General features: G+C 41.1%; 1 protein-coding gene across 7 annotated transcripts in view; it reads right to left on the bottom strand.

Moving 5' to 3' along the window:
* Window positions 1-17555, bottom strand: part of LOC114878476 (obscurin-like) — a 33758-nt gene that overhangs the window by 5204 nt on the left and 10999 nt on the right. For 3 of the 7 annotated variants that reach the window (XM_029192327.2, XM_029192328.2, XM_029192334.2), the window contains 23 exons: window positions 16750-16831; window positions 16576-16671; window positions 13442-13534; window positions 11517-11681; window positions 11294-11431; window positions 10740-11217; window positions 10424-10666; window positions 10185-10223; window positions 9255-9500; window positions 9024-9165; window positions 8517-8908; window positions 7544-8448; window positions 6840-7419; window positions 6116-6259; window positions 5474-5578; window positions 4183-5082; window positions 3204-3606; window positions 2802-2985; window positions 2431-2731; window positions 1784-2362; window positions 1288-1712; window positions 454-1217; window positions 76-374 (listed from right to left, as the gene is read on the bottom strand). In XM_029192327.2, the coding sequence (XP_029048160.2) occupies window positions 76-374; window positions 454-1217; window positions 1288-1712; window positions 1784-2362; window positions 2431-2731; window positions 2802-2985; window positions 3204-3606; window positions 4183-5082; window positions 5474-5578; window positions 6116-6259; window positions 6840-7419; window positions 7544-8448; window positions 8517-8908; window positions 9024-9165; window positions 9255-9500; window positions 10185-10223; window positions 10424-10666; window positions 10740-11217; window positions 11294-11431; window positions 11517-11681; window positions 13442-13534; window positions 16576-16671; window positions 16750-16831 (7703 nt within the window). The remainder of the gene's footprint in view (window positions 1-75; window positions 375-453; window positions 1218-1287; window positions 1713-1783; window positions 2363-2430; window positions 2732-2801; window positions 2986-3203; window positions 3607-4182; window positions 5083-5473; window positions 5579-6115; window positions 6260-6839; window positions 7420-7543; window positions 8449-8516; window positions 8909-9023; window positions 9166-9254; window positions 9501-10184; window positions 10224-10423; window positions 10667-10739; window positions 11218-11293; window positions 11432-11516; window positions 11682-13441; window positions 13535-16575; window positions 16672-16749; window positions 16832-17555) is intronic. The other 4 variants (XM_029192333.2, XM_029192329.2, XM_029192330.2 and 1 more) reach the window with 4 other exon arrangements.

Genomic DNA, 17555 nt, shown 5'->3' with positions numbered 1-17555 from the left:
CTATTAAAGTTATAAATGAAAATTGTATCAGAGGGAGATCTAAATTAAAACCATCGAGACATCGGGTATACTTACATTCGTAGATTAATTCTGCGCTACAAGAATCCTCACCGTGAGGATTTACTATTCTTAACGTGTATTTGCCCGCGTCCAGCTCGTCGACGTTAGCTATCGTCAAACGCAACAAACTACCTTCCTGTTCCGTCCTGATTCTATCGGTTTGCCATATTCTATCACCGTTACGGTACCATTCGAAATCGGGCTCTGGATTGCCTGTGATGCACGCTGTGAACTTGGCTGGCATTCCTCTGTACACCTCGCAGTCACCGATCCTCTTCAAAAACGATGGTGGTTCGGCCCTTTGCATCTTTTCTCTGAAAACAATGGATGAGCGTATTGAAACAACTCTTTAAAATTCAATAACATTTAGGCCCAGAATGGGAGTGTGCTTACATCTTATCAACTACAGCCAAATCAGCCACGCATTCTGCTTCACCACTCTTGTTCACCGCTTTGCATTTATAGGTACCAGAATCATCGTAAGTGCAGTCTTTCACGTACAAGCAACAAGCATCACCGTCTCGTTTAATTTTGTACTTGTCATTATCCTGCGAGATTGGTTTGTTATTAAAGTACCAAGAGATTTCTGGTTGGGGAACTCCAGTTACACGGGCTAGGAACTTGGCATCGAACGTGGGCAATTGTTGAAGATCCTTGAACTTCTGTGTAAAGTTAGGCGACTGGAAGATCTTTCTAACATTAGCCGTGGATTTTGTCGAATCATCGCCGAGTGGATTCGATATACGACACTCGTAGACGCCAGTGTCGTTAGGTTCGCAAGGATTAATCTCTAGTTCGGTCTTCTTTCCATCGCAGGTTACAGTCAAGCGATCAGAGGGCTGTAGAGGTGCTCCATCTTTGGTCCAGTTCACCTCTGGTAACGGATTGCCAATGAAGGAGGCAGATAAATTCAACGGTTGACCTTCTTCGACGTACACGTCTCGCATTGGATTGACAAAGGCAGGTTTCTCCTCGGGCACATCCGATTGAAGCTTGCCGACGACACTGACAACACCTTTGCAAGAAGATGTACCCTCCGTGTTTCCTGCTATCACCTGATACTCGCCCGCGTCTTCCGGCGTCACTTTGTCGATTATCAATGCTTGACTTCCGTCCGGCAGGTTGACGACTTTGATACGTTGACCATCGGGTATGATCTGAAAATATAAAGAAATTTTCAAGTTGTCTATACGAGGATTTCAAATGGCTCATTATCTCTAAACGAACCTCTTCTCCATTCTTGAACCACTGAAGCTCCGGTGGAGGTTTTCCCAGAACCTTCACTTCCATCTTCGCTGGGAAACCTTCCACCACAGACAGTGGTTGAAGAGTTGCCACGAATTCTGGTCGTTTTTCTTTCTCCTCGATCTCGACCTTCGCTGAACCAGTGGTTTCACCAAGCGAGTTCGAGAGGGTCAACGAGTACGTGCCCGCGTGTTCCGGACGAACATTGTCGATTCTGAGACCGATCATACCGTTCGGTTCGTTCATGAAATATATTTCCTTTGCCTGGCGCAACGGAATTCCATCCTTGAACCACTGTACTTGAGGATTCGGGAAAGCGACCACCTGGGCTTCCAGTTTCAATGGCTGTCCAACGATGGCTTTGGTATCCTCAAGGGGTTTTGTGAAAGACGGTCTCCTCCTTGAAGCTGAAATTTTCATTCGTTAGACTTCTTTTTTCAAATTCATAAATTATTCCAGCGTTCCTTGTTATACTCACGTTTAACAGCAACAGCGCACAAAGAAGTGTGTTCGCCAGTAGAATTATTTATTATAAGCTTGTAAGCACCACAATCGGTAGGATTCACGCGATCGATTGTAAGTTTAGTGAGGCCATTAGGAAGCGTTTCAATCTTAATATGATCATCTGGAACAATCTTCTCTCCGTCCTTGAACCAAGCAACCTCAGGCATTGGACTGCCATCAATCTTCGCCTTAAGCTCGAATGAGTCTCCTTCGTCCACTTCAGCTGACTTAGGCAATCCTTGATCGAACGTTGGTGTAATTAATTTCATCTTCAGATTACACTTGGTTTGCGCGCTTCCAGCTACGTTCGTTGCTTGACACCTAATTTCCCCAACGTCGCTATGAGAGAAAGTGGTGATAGAGAATGTACTGTCAACTATTCCATCCACGTGGGTCGTTATCTTGTGACGACTGTCTTCCTTGATCGTCTCGCCATCCTTTAACCAGGTGATCGTCGGTCTTGGAATACCAGTTACCCGAATCGTCATCTCCAGATCGTCGCGGTCCTTGCAGTTGACATTAGCCAGAGTCTTGCTGAACGTTGGTGTTTCAGCTGCATGTCAAATTGAACGATTAAAAATTGTATTACATATTAAATTGTTGAATCAACGAGATACTTACTGTGCGGCGTGAGAGTTCCCTGAGCACTCGATTCACCCAAGTAATTCTTAGCTGTTATCTGATAGATTCCTTTATCGTCAACCTCGACGCTTTTGATGATGAGTTTGAATCTGTTGTTCCTTTTATCCTCTACAAAATCGAATCTCTCCCCTTTCTCCAGAACCTGACCGTTCTTTGTCCATGTGATATCTGGTTTTGGATTTCCTTTAACAATGGCCTCCCATTCGAGAGAATCTCCAACAGACTGAGTGACATCTTTCAGTTCTTGGACCTCAGGACGCAACAAGAGATTCAGGAAAGCCTGATTGTGAGATGAGAATTTATATATTCTGGTTAAATAATGTTTATTATTGATACTGAATGGTACTAACGCTAGCTTCAGCCTCGCCATATTTGTTCTTCAGCTTCAGCGTGTACTCTCCAGTGTCTTCTGTGGAACATTTAGGTATATTCAACGTGACTGTTGTTTCTGTCAGTTTGTCTGCCACTGGTTTGTTCTGGATGGTGAATTTCAGCCGGCTGTCATCTGGAGGGATTTCTTCACCCTTGAAGTACCTATTACAAGAATAATTTTGATTTGTTTCAGCTCCTTTCGAGATTAGTTAAAATCAAATACGTACCCTTGATATTTAACGTTAAAGGAAGCAAGAGAGAATAATTTGTTTAAGTTAAACAATTAGAATATTACTTTTGAACTTGTGTGTTATATATTATCTACTACTATATTTATATTTATATTAATATTATTAATATTAATATTATCTATCTCGTACCATGTCATTTCTGGAATAGGATCAGCAGTAAATATAGCCTTGAATTCTCCAGAGTTTCCTTTGGCGACGTCCACATCGTCCAAGGGTTCGATGAACTTTGGCCTTCGAAGATCATCGACGGTACCAACGGTCAAGTATCCTTCCGCGGTTGCTTCGCCGAGTTTATTCGTGAACACGCACGAATAGACACCCTCGTCCTCGAGGGTCGCTTTCTTCAGCTCCAACGTGAATTTCTCTCCGGAACTGGTGATCCTTACGCGGTCACCGCTTCGAATCGGTTTCGCGTTCTTGAACCATTTGCCGTCCGCTCTTGGAAGACTCGTCGCGTGAATTTCGAACACGACTGACTGGGTTTCGTAGATCGAGTTATCGCTGAGCGTCGATTTGATGATGTGAGGAGGAGCTGAACGAAAAGCGTGAAAATTAGATTATCTCCAGTAATGAATGAGGATTAAAATCTTGGGTAGTCACGTGTTGCATCTATGAGTTGCTTTTGTGCCATGCGCCTAATGCATAGTTGCGTTAATTATAAAATAGTCATTTGCTTAAATGCTGGACAATTTTGCTACTCTTATTATCATTGATTGATTAGCAAAGTGTAAATTTAAGTAACAATATTGTCCATCATTCTTGAGGATCGCTTACCTCGTTGAAACGGACGAGGACTCCCTTGAATAGGCTCGACTGATCACGATTTTAGTGCAAACAGCGAATGATTGAAGTAAGCATGGAAAAGCGTTAACAAAATTCCAATGCGAACGTTTTTGACAGAACGAAACGTTTAACATGCAACAGATAACGTACACGAAGTACACGTACAATTAAGCGAAACTTCAAATCGGTTACAAGAAAATACGAGTAATAGGAAAATCATGCTGCCATTGAAACGAATGATCCATAAAGCGATTGAAGAAAGTACGACGATCGATCCTGCAAGAATAGATCCGTTCGAACTTCCGTTGGAGTAATCCTGTCGTACCTGAATCTCTGGACGATTCCTTTTCAAGGATATCATCGAGTACACTGCGTTGACGTTTAACGCGATCTAGAAGAGCCTCCAGCTCTTCGTCGACCTCTTCTTCTCCACTTAGAGTTCCTTTCAACGAACTCTCCCTCGACAACGATTTCGCTCTCTTCGATTCCACAGAATCCAGTCGCTCGATTTTGGAACTCTGTCTGGACAATCCATTTGGAACGGACTTTCGACGTTCCTCGGCATTATTCTCGTTAATCTCGTCGATAGAATTAGCTCGTTCGGCTTTCTGTCTCGTTGATTTACATTCTTCGATCGTTGGTGTCTGCGGTTGATCAGGAAGATCCACAGAGGGTTTCCTCTCTATCTTCTGCTTAACCATATCGTTCTCATCTAAAACAGCATTCTGCGGTTGTTGCAAGCTTTTACCAACTGATTTCTCAGACGGCGACTCATCTATAGATCGTTCCTCGACGATCGTCTCGGTGATCAGCGATCCTCTTTGAAGTCTAACGTCCTCTACACTCTTCTCTTCCACCGAACGACTGTCTCCATTGAAATCTTCGTAGGATCCGTTCAGAAGCTTCGTATCCTCGGATAATTCAGCGCACTGCATGTCTTCCGTACTGATGTCCCTCGAAATCGCCTTGAAAGTCGACTCGTCGTCGGAAACGGAAACGATCGATACTCCACGGTGAACCTGCAGTCTGGATCTGTTGTTATCCTCGCTGGCTTCGGAGAATTCTTCGATCAGCACACCGTTCTGAGGTTTTTGAACGGATTCCTCTTCTTGGACGGTGTAAGTGTAGGAGGCGATCTCTTCGACACCAGGACTGTCCGTGTTCATCTCCTGGCACTCGACCTTTGTCGCGGTCATCTTGCTGATCGTATGCCTCTCGTCGGGACCTGCGAATGCTCTGGCTGGTCACGAAAAGCTTTTTGACTACTGACTAATTAACTAGACGAAGCCACACGACGATGCGACTCGCGATTCGATATCCGAGATAGGCTGTTGCCACTCGCGTAAACTGCTTTTACATTCGAGTGCGGCTCGTGAAAGCTATGTTCGTTGTGGCGTTATTTGCTCTCGTGACAGAGGATTTCATGAGGCGAGGGAAACGTGATAAGCAGCATTGATAATTTATAATTTGCCCCTTCAGCCTTGGGAGAAGCCTAGAAGAGTTTATACTATGAAATATAATAGAATGATAATAAGATGAATCCCTCAAAGTCAGAAAATCCGCGTTCACGAGGATGGTTACATGAGATGTGTTGTTTCAGCATGTGCCAAATTTACCTGTCAGCGTAGCTTCGTGGATGGTCGTGGAGGCGACGGAGATTGTGATAGTGTCACCTTGGCTCCGCGTTACTTGGACCTTTTGTGCCTCCAGTTTCACTCGACCTAAATTTATCAGACATGTTCTTTTTGGCTAGGGTCTACCTTCTACGATTTAACCAGCGATCACTTAACATTATCAAATAATGGCAAGGCTCGTACAAATGTTTTATCTTGCCATCGACAATCTAAGCTGTTTTTGTTACAATGTTAAAAGTTCGTATGTATCGCAAGGATTTCGGCGAAATACAAAAAAAAAGAAAATTGCGCTCAACTTTGACAATAAAAAATAACTTCAACAAGCATGTACATGTATGTATGCGTGTATGTACGTTTATGTAAGTCTGCGCCCAACACACAAATTTCGTCTACGTTGAAGATTGAAGAAAAACGAGAAAAAATGAGATCCGTGAGAGCGTGAAAAACGCGACAGGTTTCGTTTTGAAAAATATCTTACCAAAATCTTGCGACATCGCGTCCACCTTTGGACATAGATTTACAGCTTTTAAGCGTTTACATAGCGGATAGAGATTTCTATAATACAGCTCACTCCTTTTACATCGCTACAGACGATCTTTCTATTTCTCCCGATCGTTAGATTACCTTCCGGTCCCGATTCCTCTGCCTGTTGCTTCTCCTCTTCGATCACCTTCTCCTCGACTTTCTCTGCTTCCTTCTCTTCTTCCTCTACCTTCTCGACGCTCTCCTTCACTTCCTTCGTTTCCTCCACGCTTTCTTCCGTTTTCGCTACAGAATGCACACATTTAGGGAACGATTCAGACAACGTTACAGGGGACGATCGAGACTCGTGATAAGTGAGATAACAGGGGAGCGAACACGTTAGAAACGTAACATATACGACGTTAAAGACTTCTGACAAAAGAAGACACGTACAAAATAGACAAATAGAATGTAAAAACAGGTCAATGTCGGGTGTGCGACGCGATGCATGGAATTTCGTTCGTGTGTTCTTTGTTCTCGTTGAGAAAGAGACAAGTCGGACGGTCTCGCAGGGATATCCTGCCAACGAATGGTACGTAAATATACGGAATCACAATTGGAAACGACGAACAGAAAATTGAAACACGAAACCGTACCTTCGCTTTGATGCTTACTTACTGGTAAAATGGAAAACACGACGATCTCATCATGTACTGGCACGTTACGCGTTTGGAGAGCTGCTCTATCGATTCTTTTATTTCTGAACGGAAAACGACGAATTGAGATTCTCACGAAGAAATGAAAAGAGCGAACGGAACCGATGGAGCAGCGCAACGATAGAATTCCATTTCATGGAAGATGGATTGAAAATCAATGGATTCCTTACTCATCACTATGACTTTGCTTTTGCTGGTGACGTAGCCGAGCTCGTTCTCAGCTCGAACCTCGTAAACACCACCGTCGGATCCTTTGACCAGGGTGACCGTCAAGTCGTAGCTTTCTCTTCGTTTGCTGTCCCTCGTGATCTTGATTCGAGCATCCGCTGACACTTCCTTGCCATCCTTGAACCATTTTATCTCGGGATCCGGTGTACCGGATACTTCGAATATCAGCTTCAAGGTATCTCCTTCGTTGACTCTTAAATCGGATAGTTTCTTCAGCAATTTCGGTCTGGTGTTCACAGTTAACGTTGAGCTAATTTTAGTCTCCCCGTATTCGTTCTTCACTTTACAGGTGTATTTTCCCTTCAATTCTGACTTGGCTTCCGAGATGATTAGCTTGCAGACGTCACCTTCCTCGGTGCGAGTGAATTCTCTCTTCTTCTCTGTGATCTCTACGTCGCCGATATACCAATGGACGTTTGGTTTCGGGAAACCGTCTACTTCTACCATGAACTCGATGTTCTTCGTACCCTCGTTCACGGTGACGTCGTTCATTTTGGTCTTGAATCGCGGGGTGCCTCGTACCTGATGAAATAAAAGTAAGTAAGTAGGCATTTTAGAATGTTAACCGTTGATATTGTTAATTATCACCTGGACTAAGGATTTTAATAAGAATTCTACTGAAAGTGCTTCTTTGCATAGTATTTACCTGGATTTTGGTCTCATCCGAAATCACACCATGTTCAGAGGTAATTTCCGCTTTGTAGATGCCAGCATCCTCGCCCACTGTACCCGTAATCTTCAGGATATACCTGCCGCCTTCCTGAATCATCTTGATGCGACTGTCTTGGCTAATTACCTGTCCGTCTTTGTACCATGTGATATTAGTTGGTACCTGAGACTCGATTTCTACGAACAACGTAAGAGTATCACCCTCGTCGAGGATCTGTGGTTCACCAAGCTTCTTCCTCATCTTCGGTGGACTTATCACTTTGCATCTCCATATTTCTGTCGTCTGATTGACCTCGTTACGCGCTACTATCGAGTACGATCCAGCATCGTCCAAGCGAGAATTACTTATCGTCAGCTTGTAAGTATCGTTCTCTTCTTTCGTGATGCTTATACGATTGTCCTCCTTAATCTCTTGGCCGTCTTTGTACCATTTCACTTCAGGTGCAGGGGTCGCTTCAATTTGTACAGTCATCGTGGTTGTTTCTTCTATGATGCCAGTCAGGTCTCCCTGTTTCTTAATGATCTTTGGTGCTGACTTCACGATCAGCTCGATTTGCGTGGTGTCTTCGCCAAGTTCATTCTTCGCCCTGACAGTGTAGACACCTGCATCCTTGGCGGTGACTTTCTTGATCACCAGAGACATGGATTCCTCATCCTCCCAGAGGTACTTGTATCTGCCACCGGCAACGATCTCCTGGCCGTCCTTGGTCCATTTGATGTCTGGCTTTGGATATCCCCTGATTTGCAGTTCCAACATTGCCGATCCGCCGATGCTCGCCTCCGAATGTCGCGTTTCTGATTCTAACCTTGGCTTTTCTGGATCTTTCATCAGCTGGTTCACTGCTCCTTGGACAGTCAGCTCAGCGCTACAGCTGATGTTTCCTGTATTTTTTCAAATAAATTAGTTAAAATGGCTTACAATTTGATTCTTATTAAATTATTGCTAATACCTGTACTAGTTTGGGCGACACAAGTGTACAGGCCAGCATCTTCAGGCTTGACATGTTGGAACACGAGAGCTAAAGTATCCTCGTTATCCTGGAACAGCACTTTGAATCGTTCTTCAGGGTCGAATGGTTTACCATCGCGCAACCATGTGAATTGAGGCTCCATGCCGGGTTCCAGGAAGCCCTCAGGGAGGTAGAGCATCTTGTCGTCGGACACAGTTACCGTTGCTTCGCAGGATGACTCGCCGAATTTATTTTTCGCGGTGCAAGAGTATTTGCCAGCGTCTTGTTTCTGGACATCTGATATCACCAGCTCGTAGAAGCCTTTGTCCGCTTGTTCGGTGACGATCTTTACGCGAGGATGATTCGCGTCGATCAGTACACCATCTTTGAAGCTGTAATTGAAATAATTTGAACGTGATACTTGAATTCTTTAAAATAATATAACATCTTGTTTTGTAATTTTGTAAAATAAAATAAAATATCGATCTTCGTTGATTAACAGCTTACAATTTCATGTCAGGATTTGGATCTCCTTTTACTTTAACCATGAAGCGCAGATAAGTGTTCTCCAGAAGTTCTGTGTCCTTCAATCGCACCAAGAAGATGGGTGAATTGGCTTCCGCTCTTGCTTTCTTCTCTTCAGGAGTAACTAAACAAATTTCACCGAAAACTTAGCTTCTACTACTTTGAATTATCTATTATAATATACATTAAATTATGTAAATTAAATGTACACACGTTTCTGTACGATCAGTTGGGCTGTGCAAGTAGACTGGCCATCGCTGTTCATAGCCCTAGCAATATAGATACCCGAATCTGATTCGAGTACATTCTGAATTTGAAGTCTGAAGGTTTTCCCAGTTGCAGAAGCTGATACTCGGTCTGCCAGTCTATCTTCTAAGGGTTTATTGTCCTTCAGCCATTGCACTCTGGTAGTTGAATCGGTTTGCAGCAAAGTACACTCGAAAACAGCCATTTCTCCAGCTAAATAAGGGAATGGCAAACAGTTAATGAGGAAGTAACGATAAAATGGTCCAGAGGATATTTTTTATCATCTGTCTGACGATAAAGAGGGGTACAGATTTTATATACAAGAGTATTTGATTCTTGTAAAAAAGAATAAAAAGGGCTCCCCAACAGTTGAGGTAACATAGGATTGATATCTTTGCACAAAACTGAAGTATCATTTATTTAATATTTCTGGGGCTTATTTGTATTTTCTTCTATTCGATCGACGATGAGAAGCGTGCTACAAATATAGAATGCTAACACAAAAGATACAAAAATGTGTTCCTACAAAACATCTAATACAATATGTATAAAAAGAGAAAAAAGGAGATCAATCATAGGAAGAGTGACTACTTGAAAAATATACAGTGAACAACGAAGCAGAATGTTTAAAGTAGAATTACAAAAAAGAAGAGTGTGTAAGTGTGAAACGATGTGCATAGATGTATTGTAATTGTGTACGTGATAGAGACAACATCTAGGATTAGCGATTAAGCTTGATCAATCGTTTAGCGGAACGTGTAGAAGCACTTTATTCAGCCGGCTAAGAATAAAAAGTGTAAAATAAGAAGAACGTTTCGATGATACAGTACGATAAAATATTGATAGAAAAGTGCGCGGTACAGCAGATGATCAGAAAGTAATTTCGTGTCACTTTACCTACGGCTTGTATCAATTCCACGTTATTTTCTGGTATCGCTAGAACAGTAAAAATGTGTCTTATCGTAATCCGCTTTAACAGTTTCTTGTACTTGTAATCGTAGATTGCTTTGAAAACATGATATTACCATACGAGTGAAATTAATAACAATTTTTCTATGATGTCCATAGTGAATTTGTTTGTGAATTTTATATTCGATATAAACATATGGAACTAATTTATAATTAAAATTGCTTACGTTCAACACTGCTGCCCTGGAGGGTCTTAACAAAGGTGGGCTTCCCTATTCCACCCTGGGTGATTTTTTCTACGGTTTTGCTCTCCACAGCAGAGGTAACACCACCCTGGCTGATCGTTGCTGCATTTCTGCTTTCTACAGAGCTAGCGCTACCAGCTTGGTAAGAGCTGGAGCTAGACTCCATCTTCACCCCGCTGCTGGATTCCACATAAGCACTGCGGCTACTCGATACCGCAGAATACTCTGATAATAATTTACAAATTTAATATAAAAATGTAAGGATCCTTGGAACAAGAAACAAACAGCCCTTCTTTACCTTCGACAACTTTTGAAGAAGAGCTGTATCGGCTCGACGAGTATCTTCGCGACATGTCTGCGCCTTCTTCTTCGACTTTAGCCTTCTTAGCTTCAGGATTATCTGGATTTCCTGGATTTCCCGGATTCCTCTTCTCAACAACCTTCTCTTCAGGATTTGGTCCTGGGTTTCCTTGAACCTTCTTCGGTCCTGGATTACCTTCTGCCTTAGGTCCTGGATTCCCTTCAACCTTCTGTGGACCTGGATTCGCCTTGACTTCCTCTTTCGTTTCTGGTACTTCGGTTAATTGTAGATCGTCTGCAGCGTGTTCGGCGAGTGCTACCACATCGCTCGCGTACTGTCGGATTTCCTTCAACCAATAGGCTTTTACAGGATCCTTGTGAGCTACTAGAGTAATCGGATACGCAGGACTCGCTGGATTGTGCAACTCGTAGGACCTTGCGTCCTCTGGATGATCCTTCACCTCTACTTCAGGTAGCTGAAGAGCGGTAATTCAACCAAGTGACGAATACGTACAGTTCTTTATAAATAGAATCGATTAAATGATGACTTACTCGAATGATATCCTTTAGGACGAAAACTGATCTGTCTTCTGATATTCGTCTGACCTTGCAGACGAGTATGCGAGCCTTAAAGAGGAACAGATACCTTTCCTTGTTCTTGCCGTCTTTGTCGATTACCGTGTACCACTCCTGGTAATTAAATGATTATAATTAGAGTACAATGTTGAGAATACAGAATGCTATGATTCAACAAGTGTATTTAAAGCATACTAACATGCGTGAGTAATCTTCCAAGTTTATGGATATTCCCTTTGTAACCTTCGATATTACTTATAAACTTATTATCCGTCGCTCTATGAGGGATACCTAGCATCAACTCCAAAGCCTTTTGGAGGTCGTCGCAATTTTCGCCTAGTCGGGTCGAATACTTCACCAGCTCCTATAAATCCCGTACAAATATTAATAATACACGATAAACCAATAAAGAAATTCAATTTCCAAACGGTTTGATGAAAAAGAATTCTAATATCTGGAATTATGAATATACATGCATAACTTTTCATTTTTTAGTTCTCATCGATTTTAAGCGTGATTCTATGACAGAAGAGTCGAGGAAAGGATAACACGTCGCGAAGACGACCCGTTTTTAGCTCGCTAAATCCGTACGGCGCCCACTCGTTCGCACACCACGACGAAACGCTCTGTCGCGATATTGCAACTACATCAAGACGAACTTTTTTGCTTTCCCTTGATCTATATCTACATTGTATATTCTCTGATGGAAACAAAACTGTGCTGTTCGGATTGAATTCTGGATTAAAAAAATTCTATGTATTATACCGAAAGTTTTTAATTAGTATCTCGGAAACTAATAGGAAGTCGAAGATACCACTTTATATTTGGGGTTCTCTCCCCTTTTCCCTCTGCCCTTCAAAATTTCATCTTGATCGGCGACCGAGGGACATTCGGAATTTGATCCAAAATAACTTTTAAATTACACACTAGTTAAATTTGAATGATATTCAAAAGTTTTTTTTAATCAAATTTAATTTTTTATTATCGGTGATCTCTATGGAAATCAACATGATGATTTCTACTATGTATTTCTGAAAGTTCGACGATAATCTGAGAAATCATTCCACGAGGTTTCGTTTGGCTCGTGCACTTTCATCTTTGGGCAAGTGGCCCAGAATTTGACCAGAGTAATCCATGGCCTAAGTCACACCTATGTAAATGCAATAAACTAGGATTATGTGTTCAACGAACAGCACAGTCGCTATTGATAACGAATAACGAATCAATTTTCTATAACATTTTATACTATTAACGTGTTTAAACATTTCATTCTTTTTTCCTCTATCTATAAAACAGTATGCGTTAACAGTGTCAGAAGGTCGTTAAAAATGAGATCAGTTTAGAAAACGATTAATTCTTCGGAATGCGTTTTCAAGGCGAACCGGGAAGTATTTTAGCGCCGGGCTATTTTTGTCTGACAGAATGAAATTTAGGCGCGGATATAGGTCACGTGCGGATTCTACAGGTCGCCTTGTCTCGCCACTATTGATCATTATCTTTGACGTTAATAGAAACAATTTTGTAAAGATTAATGTAATAAAGAGAAAGATGTTAACAAAAATTCAATAATAATTGGTTACAAAGCGAAAAAAATAGAAGATGATAACAGAATTGTGACGCAAACTTTTCACCAGCTGCTGTTCCATCAAAAATCTTCAGTATTTAACAACGTGTCGCTATTTTGACGGCTGGTATTCGTGACTCTGACGGTATTTTACGTCATCGCCATTTGGCCTACTTTGACTCTAACGCATTTGGAACAAATTACAAATTGCAAACTGATCATTTTGCTTAATTAAGAATAAGTGTCTTTGATGGATGCTGTGGATGCAGCAGTGACCTACACTATCATGGAACGTGTTAAAGTTAATACTTATAATTAATGCAACACAAAAGTACATGCATTGTGGATTATGACACTGATGCAACGCATAAAGCATAACGCGAGGAGTCCTATCAAATTTCAACGACCACTTTGCACAACAGTTAGTTATACGGATGGTTTATGCACAACCGCTGGAATGCTTTCAAAAGATATACTCGTCGTGCTGTATTTCTGTCAAAACACCCTTGAACAGTATCCTCGATTCAATTTTTCAGCGTTATTTTCTGGGCCGTCGTTACCTTGAGCAGGAGCTGGTAGTCGTTTATGCGTTGTATCGGAAGCTTCAAGTGTTCCGATAGACTTTTGTCGTCACGGAGAGTCTGGCTCAGCTCCTGAAACAATAAAAATTTTTCAAACATGCGTTTTGTACGATGTCCAACAATTCTGGAACGTTTACCCTATTAATTAGTTGTTCAATAGACTAACAATGGTCTGCTGAGAAATATTATAACAAGTTATGAAATCGTTTCTTCAGATAACAGAGGCGAGTATCAATCTGATTCCTAATACAAAATTACAAAGTAAATGTAAGCAGAATTTCTATAAAATTAGCAATTGGAAATTTATGAATGTCGATGGAAACGGTGAAATGTCCGCTACCGTAATTCGATACCAGGATGAAGAGTCGCTTATTTTTGGACACCGCTGGATTTTCCACTCGCTTCTATCGATAGAACTAAGTCAATCTATTACCACACAGTATAGCATCTTCAAAAAACAAAAATATAGTCACCAACACGATATAGAAAGATAAAATCCTTTCCTTATATTAAAATAATTTCCTTTCACCCAAAAATCCAAGTCAACTATCACCACCATCACACACTGTCCTAGCTCCACTGTATAAATGGAGAAAATTAAAAACAGAAATTAAAATTAAAAATGGCAAATGCCCTTTGCAATAGAAACTAAGCACAATTACAAAAAATATTCAAGCGAAATGACGCTAGATCAACGTTGAAGAGGGAAGTAGAAAAGAAGAAGATTAAATCAGCTGGAAGGGCCGACGCACCTTAACGGAGGTCAAGGGAGGTAAACACCGCTGTTCGTGTTTCGAGTCGTTGGTTCGAAGAGGATACCGTGGCTGGTCGCAGACTGGACCAGGTCTCTGTTCTTCCGTCGATTCTCTTCCTCGAGGGGGATCCACAGTCAGTGGTTACCGAAAAACACCCGCCGAGAGACCAATACGGCCACGGCTATACTTAGACGCCGGACGAACTCGTGGACTGACCACGTTCAAAAACAACACACGAACAGCCTCCGGATCGCGGGCATCTTTTGCCACGGTACACGCTGTCCTGATCTTCTTCCAGAAACGAGGAGAACGAAAAATAACGGAGGAACAATTGTATGATGTTGGACGTTCAACCCTTTCACAGTTCAATTGTCTTAATTATCACTTTCAAAGTATCTAGTGATATATTCACTGAAGTCTTCGTTTCATTAGAAGAGAAGACTATTATGAATTATTCTAAACACGTTTGATATTTCGTTAGATGGAATAGATAAAAACAATTTTAACAAAATTATGAACGAAGCACACGTGGACAGGTTGAATGTCATAAATACGAGCGGCTTACGAGAAATTCTAATGCACCTAATGCGCTTGGCTTTGAAACCGGACACGTTCGACAAAGTGGTATCGCGAAAATCTAATTTTAATTTCGGGTCATTAAATGAATACGAAACGAGTACGTCGTATGCAGGAGAATCGTGAAGATTTTGAGTCAAGTTCCAGAAATAACGAAACGAATCACGAGAAAAAAGCGAACGACATATTTGAAATAATGAAACATGCCAGTACAATATATCCTGGTCGCCCACGTTCTAATACTTGAATGACTTCTCTCAGCTTCAACTTCCCTCCACTTTACAAATTCTCGTTTTAATTCATATTCATTGAAACGAAGAGTTTAAAGCATTTCGTTTAATCCTTTGACTCCTTACTTCACAAGAATTTATAGAAATATCATTTCATTGTGAATATCGTCGAGCGTAAAATTAACGTGATCGATTTGTACAGTTCAGCCGTGTCGTAAACGGTGCCGAAATGTATTTATTGCTATAATAAATTCGGTCTTTGCGTCTGTGGCTTGAATTCCTAGAGTTCCTTGCAGATACTAATAAATTCGTCGTACAGTCCAAGTGACCTTAAAAAGAAATCTTAAATAAAATCTGACGATTCAAAGAAGAAGTTTAGAGGAAAATTAAAAAGAAAAATCACCGTGACCTTCGTTCCAAAGGGTAAATATTTTTTCTGCTCCTTTTCCGCATCTGTTTGTCAATCGTGTTCCTAACATTAAAAAGTTTCCAATATCAAATAAAAGTTAAAGGATAAAATTGCAACGCAGAAAAGTATAATGGAAATGTAACCGTGTTACGAAATGGGACGAAGGGTGAAATAAAGCTTGCGAAGACCTCGAGGAACCCATCGGCGCGACACTGTACAGCTGTAGCTCGCTCGCAGCGTGAACTTCGTTTTTTCCTCGAGCAGAGATTACGCCAAAGTTCTGTCATCGTGTAATGACAGCAACGGTGACGTCGTCAGCCGATAACGTGGCCGGCTTTCTTCCTTTTCTTTTCGTGGCACGCGTCCTACCGCGAGACTATCGTGCATAAGCAAGAGGAACGAAAGATGTTCCGTCCGTTAAGAATAAACCAAGCTATTTCGAGGGCTGGATAGACGCCCGCTTACCCCCGCTTGTTATGTAATTGCGAAATTTCCTTTGATTCACGTAGACGAAGGAGCTTCTGTCATGGAGAATCCTGGAACCTTTGCCAGGATTGAAATTGTTACAGAATTCCTATGCAAAAACATTATAAGGAAAATGAAGAAGAAGATAAGCAGAATTTGATGCAAAAAGAAGTAAAAATAGAATTATATAAATAATACACAATACATGTATGACGAACATTCTTAAAAAGTCATTAAAATACTATATATAGAATATGTCTGCAAGAGCATCATAGGCGGATGTATATTTGGAGCAAAGCTGCTACATTATTATAGACGCTAGCGTCGAGACGGTATGCTATGAAGACATGGACAGAAATCTTTCTTACCATCCTGCTGAATCGAGCTAAGCTTGTTTAAATTGTTTTGGTGAAACTTACACCAGAAAGCCTTAAACTAAAAGCCATAAGTTATAATGATGGACATTGAAAAATGGAGATCCTTTGCATTCATAGTCAGCTATCTCATCCAGTATCCTTACATCCATGATCCTTCTTGATGAATGTGGAAGTCTAGATCTCATCATAGTAATATATTATAGTTTAGACATGTATTACAGTCACTCTGGTCATTTTCCCTAACAAAAGGGTTGTTCTTATACTTTGGTTAGTAAAAAGCATATTTGAGAAAACAACTGACCTCAAAATATTCTCGTACCACGTCGTTCATCTGGATGAACTCTTGAGCAGCTGGTTCGTCCCTGCAGTAGGCCACGTGTTTATCAAAGTCTCTTTCCTGTAACAATAAATGTAATTGATTCAATTAATCAGTATCGTGCGATTCAATAGAAAGAAGAAAGTTCGACGAACTTACCAATCTAAGAAAAGTTTTTCCCAGCATACGTGGCTGATCCGCATAGTACTTGACACCCTCGATCAACACCCTGCCGAACGATCTAAGTAAGGTTCTGATTAATTTTCACGTTAAGAACACACCATGCCTACGTGCTGAAGACTGCATCCGCTCTTCAATGCGACATTTAGGGTTTGCGAATAGTTACCACCATTATGACTTGTTACACCATTATGATTCTTCTTGTGCTGATTAAATCAAGATAAGTTATACAACGAGAGGGCATTCATGAAATTATTATTAACACTTGGATGGGCTACGAATGAAATCGAAACATATATTTGATCTTTCAACTGGGGCAACAGGGGTTGTAAATTACACTTCTAAATGAGTGACGCTGTGATTAGCCATCGAAGTCATTCTTCCATCTACAATTTCTAATAGTTTCCTAATATTTTACATTTAATTTTATTGGAAGAATGAATTCACCAGTGGCAGTGTCGATCAGAAGCGTGCTCGTGTAACAATTAAAAGAGGGTGCAACAAACTACTGTAAAAGCACTACTTTTGGTGCAAGATTTTAATTAGTTACGATGCACACGATCACACAAAATATTCCTACACTTACGTTGCTCACACATCGTTTCGCTAAAGAGAAATGAACAATTGTGATGTGTGTGTCGTGTGTCCAAGTGTTTCTTTTTCATTCTGTTTCGATTCTTGTCAATTGAGATAAAGAAAAGAAAAGAAAAATCGTGGAAATATATATATGGTGTCTTGGTATAAAAGGTGGTTTGTATGCTCTTGGAGTGTGTCGCAGTGAGTTC

This window comes from Osmia bicornis, chromosome 15, assembly GCF_907164935.1.
Source record: "Osmia bicornis bicornis chromosome 15, iOsmBic2.1, whole genome shotgun sequence".
NCBI lineage: Eukaryota > Metazoa > Arthropoda > Insecta > Hymenoptera > Megachilidae > Osmia > Osmia bicornis.
This window is presented reverse-complemented; position numbering and strand designations above follow the sequence as displayed.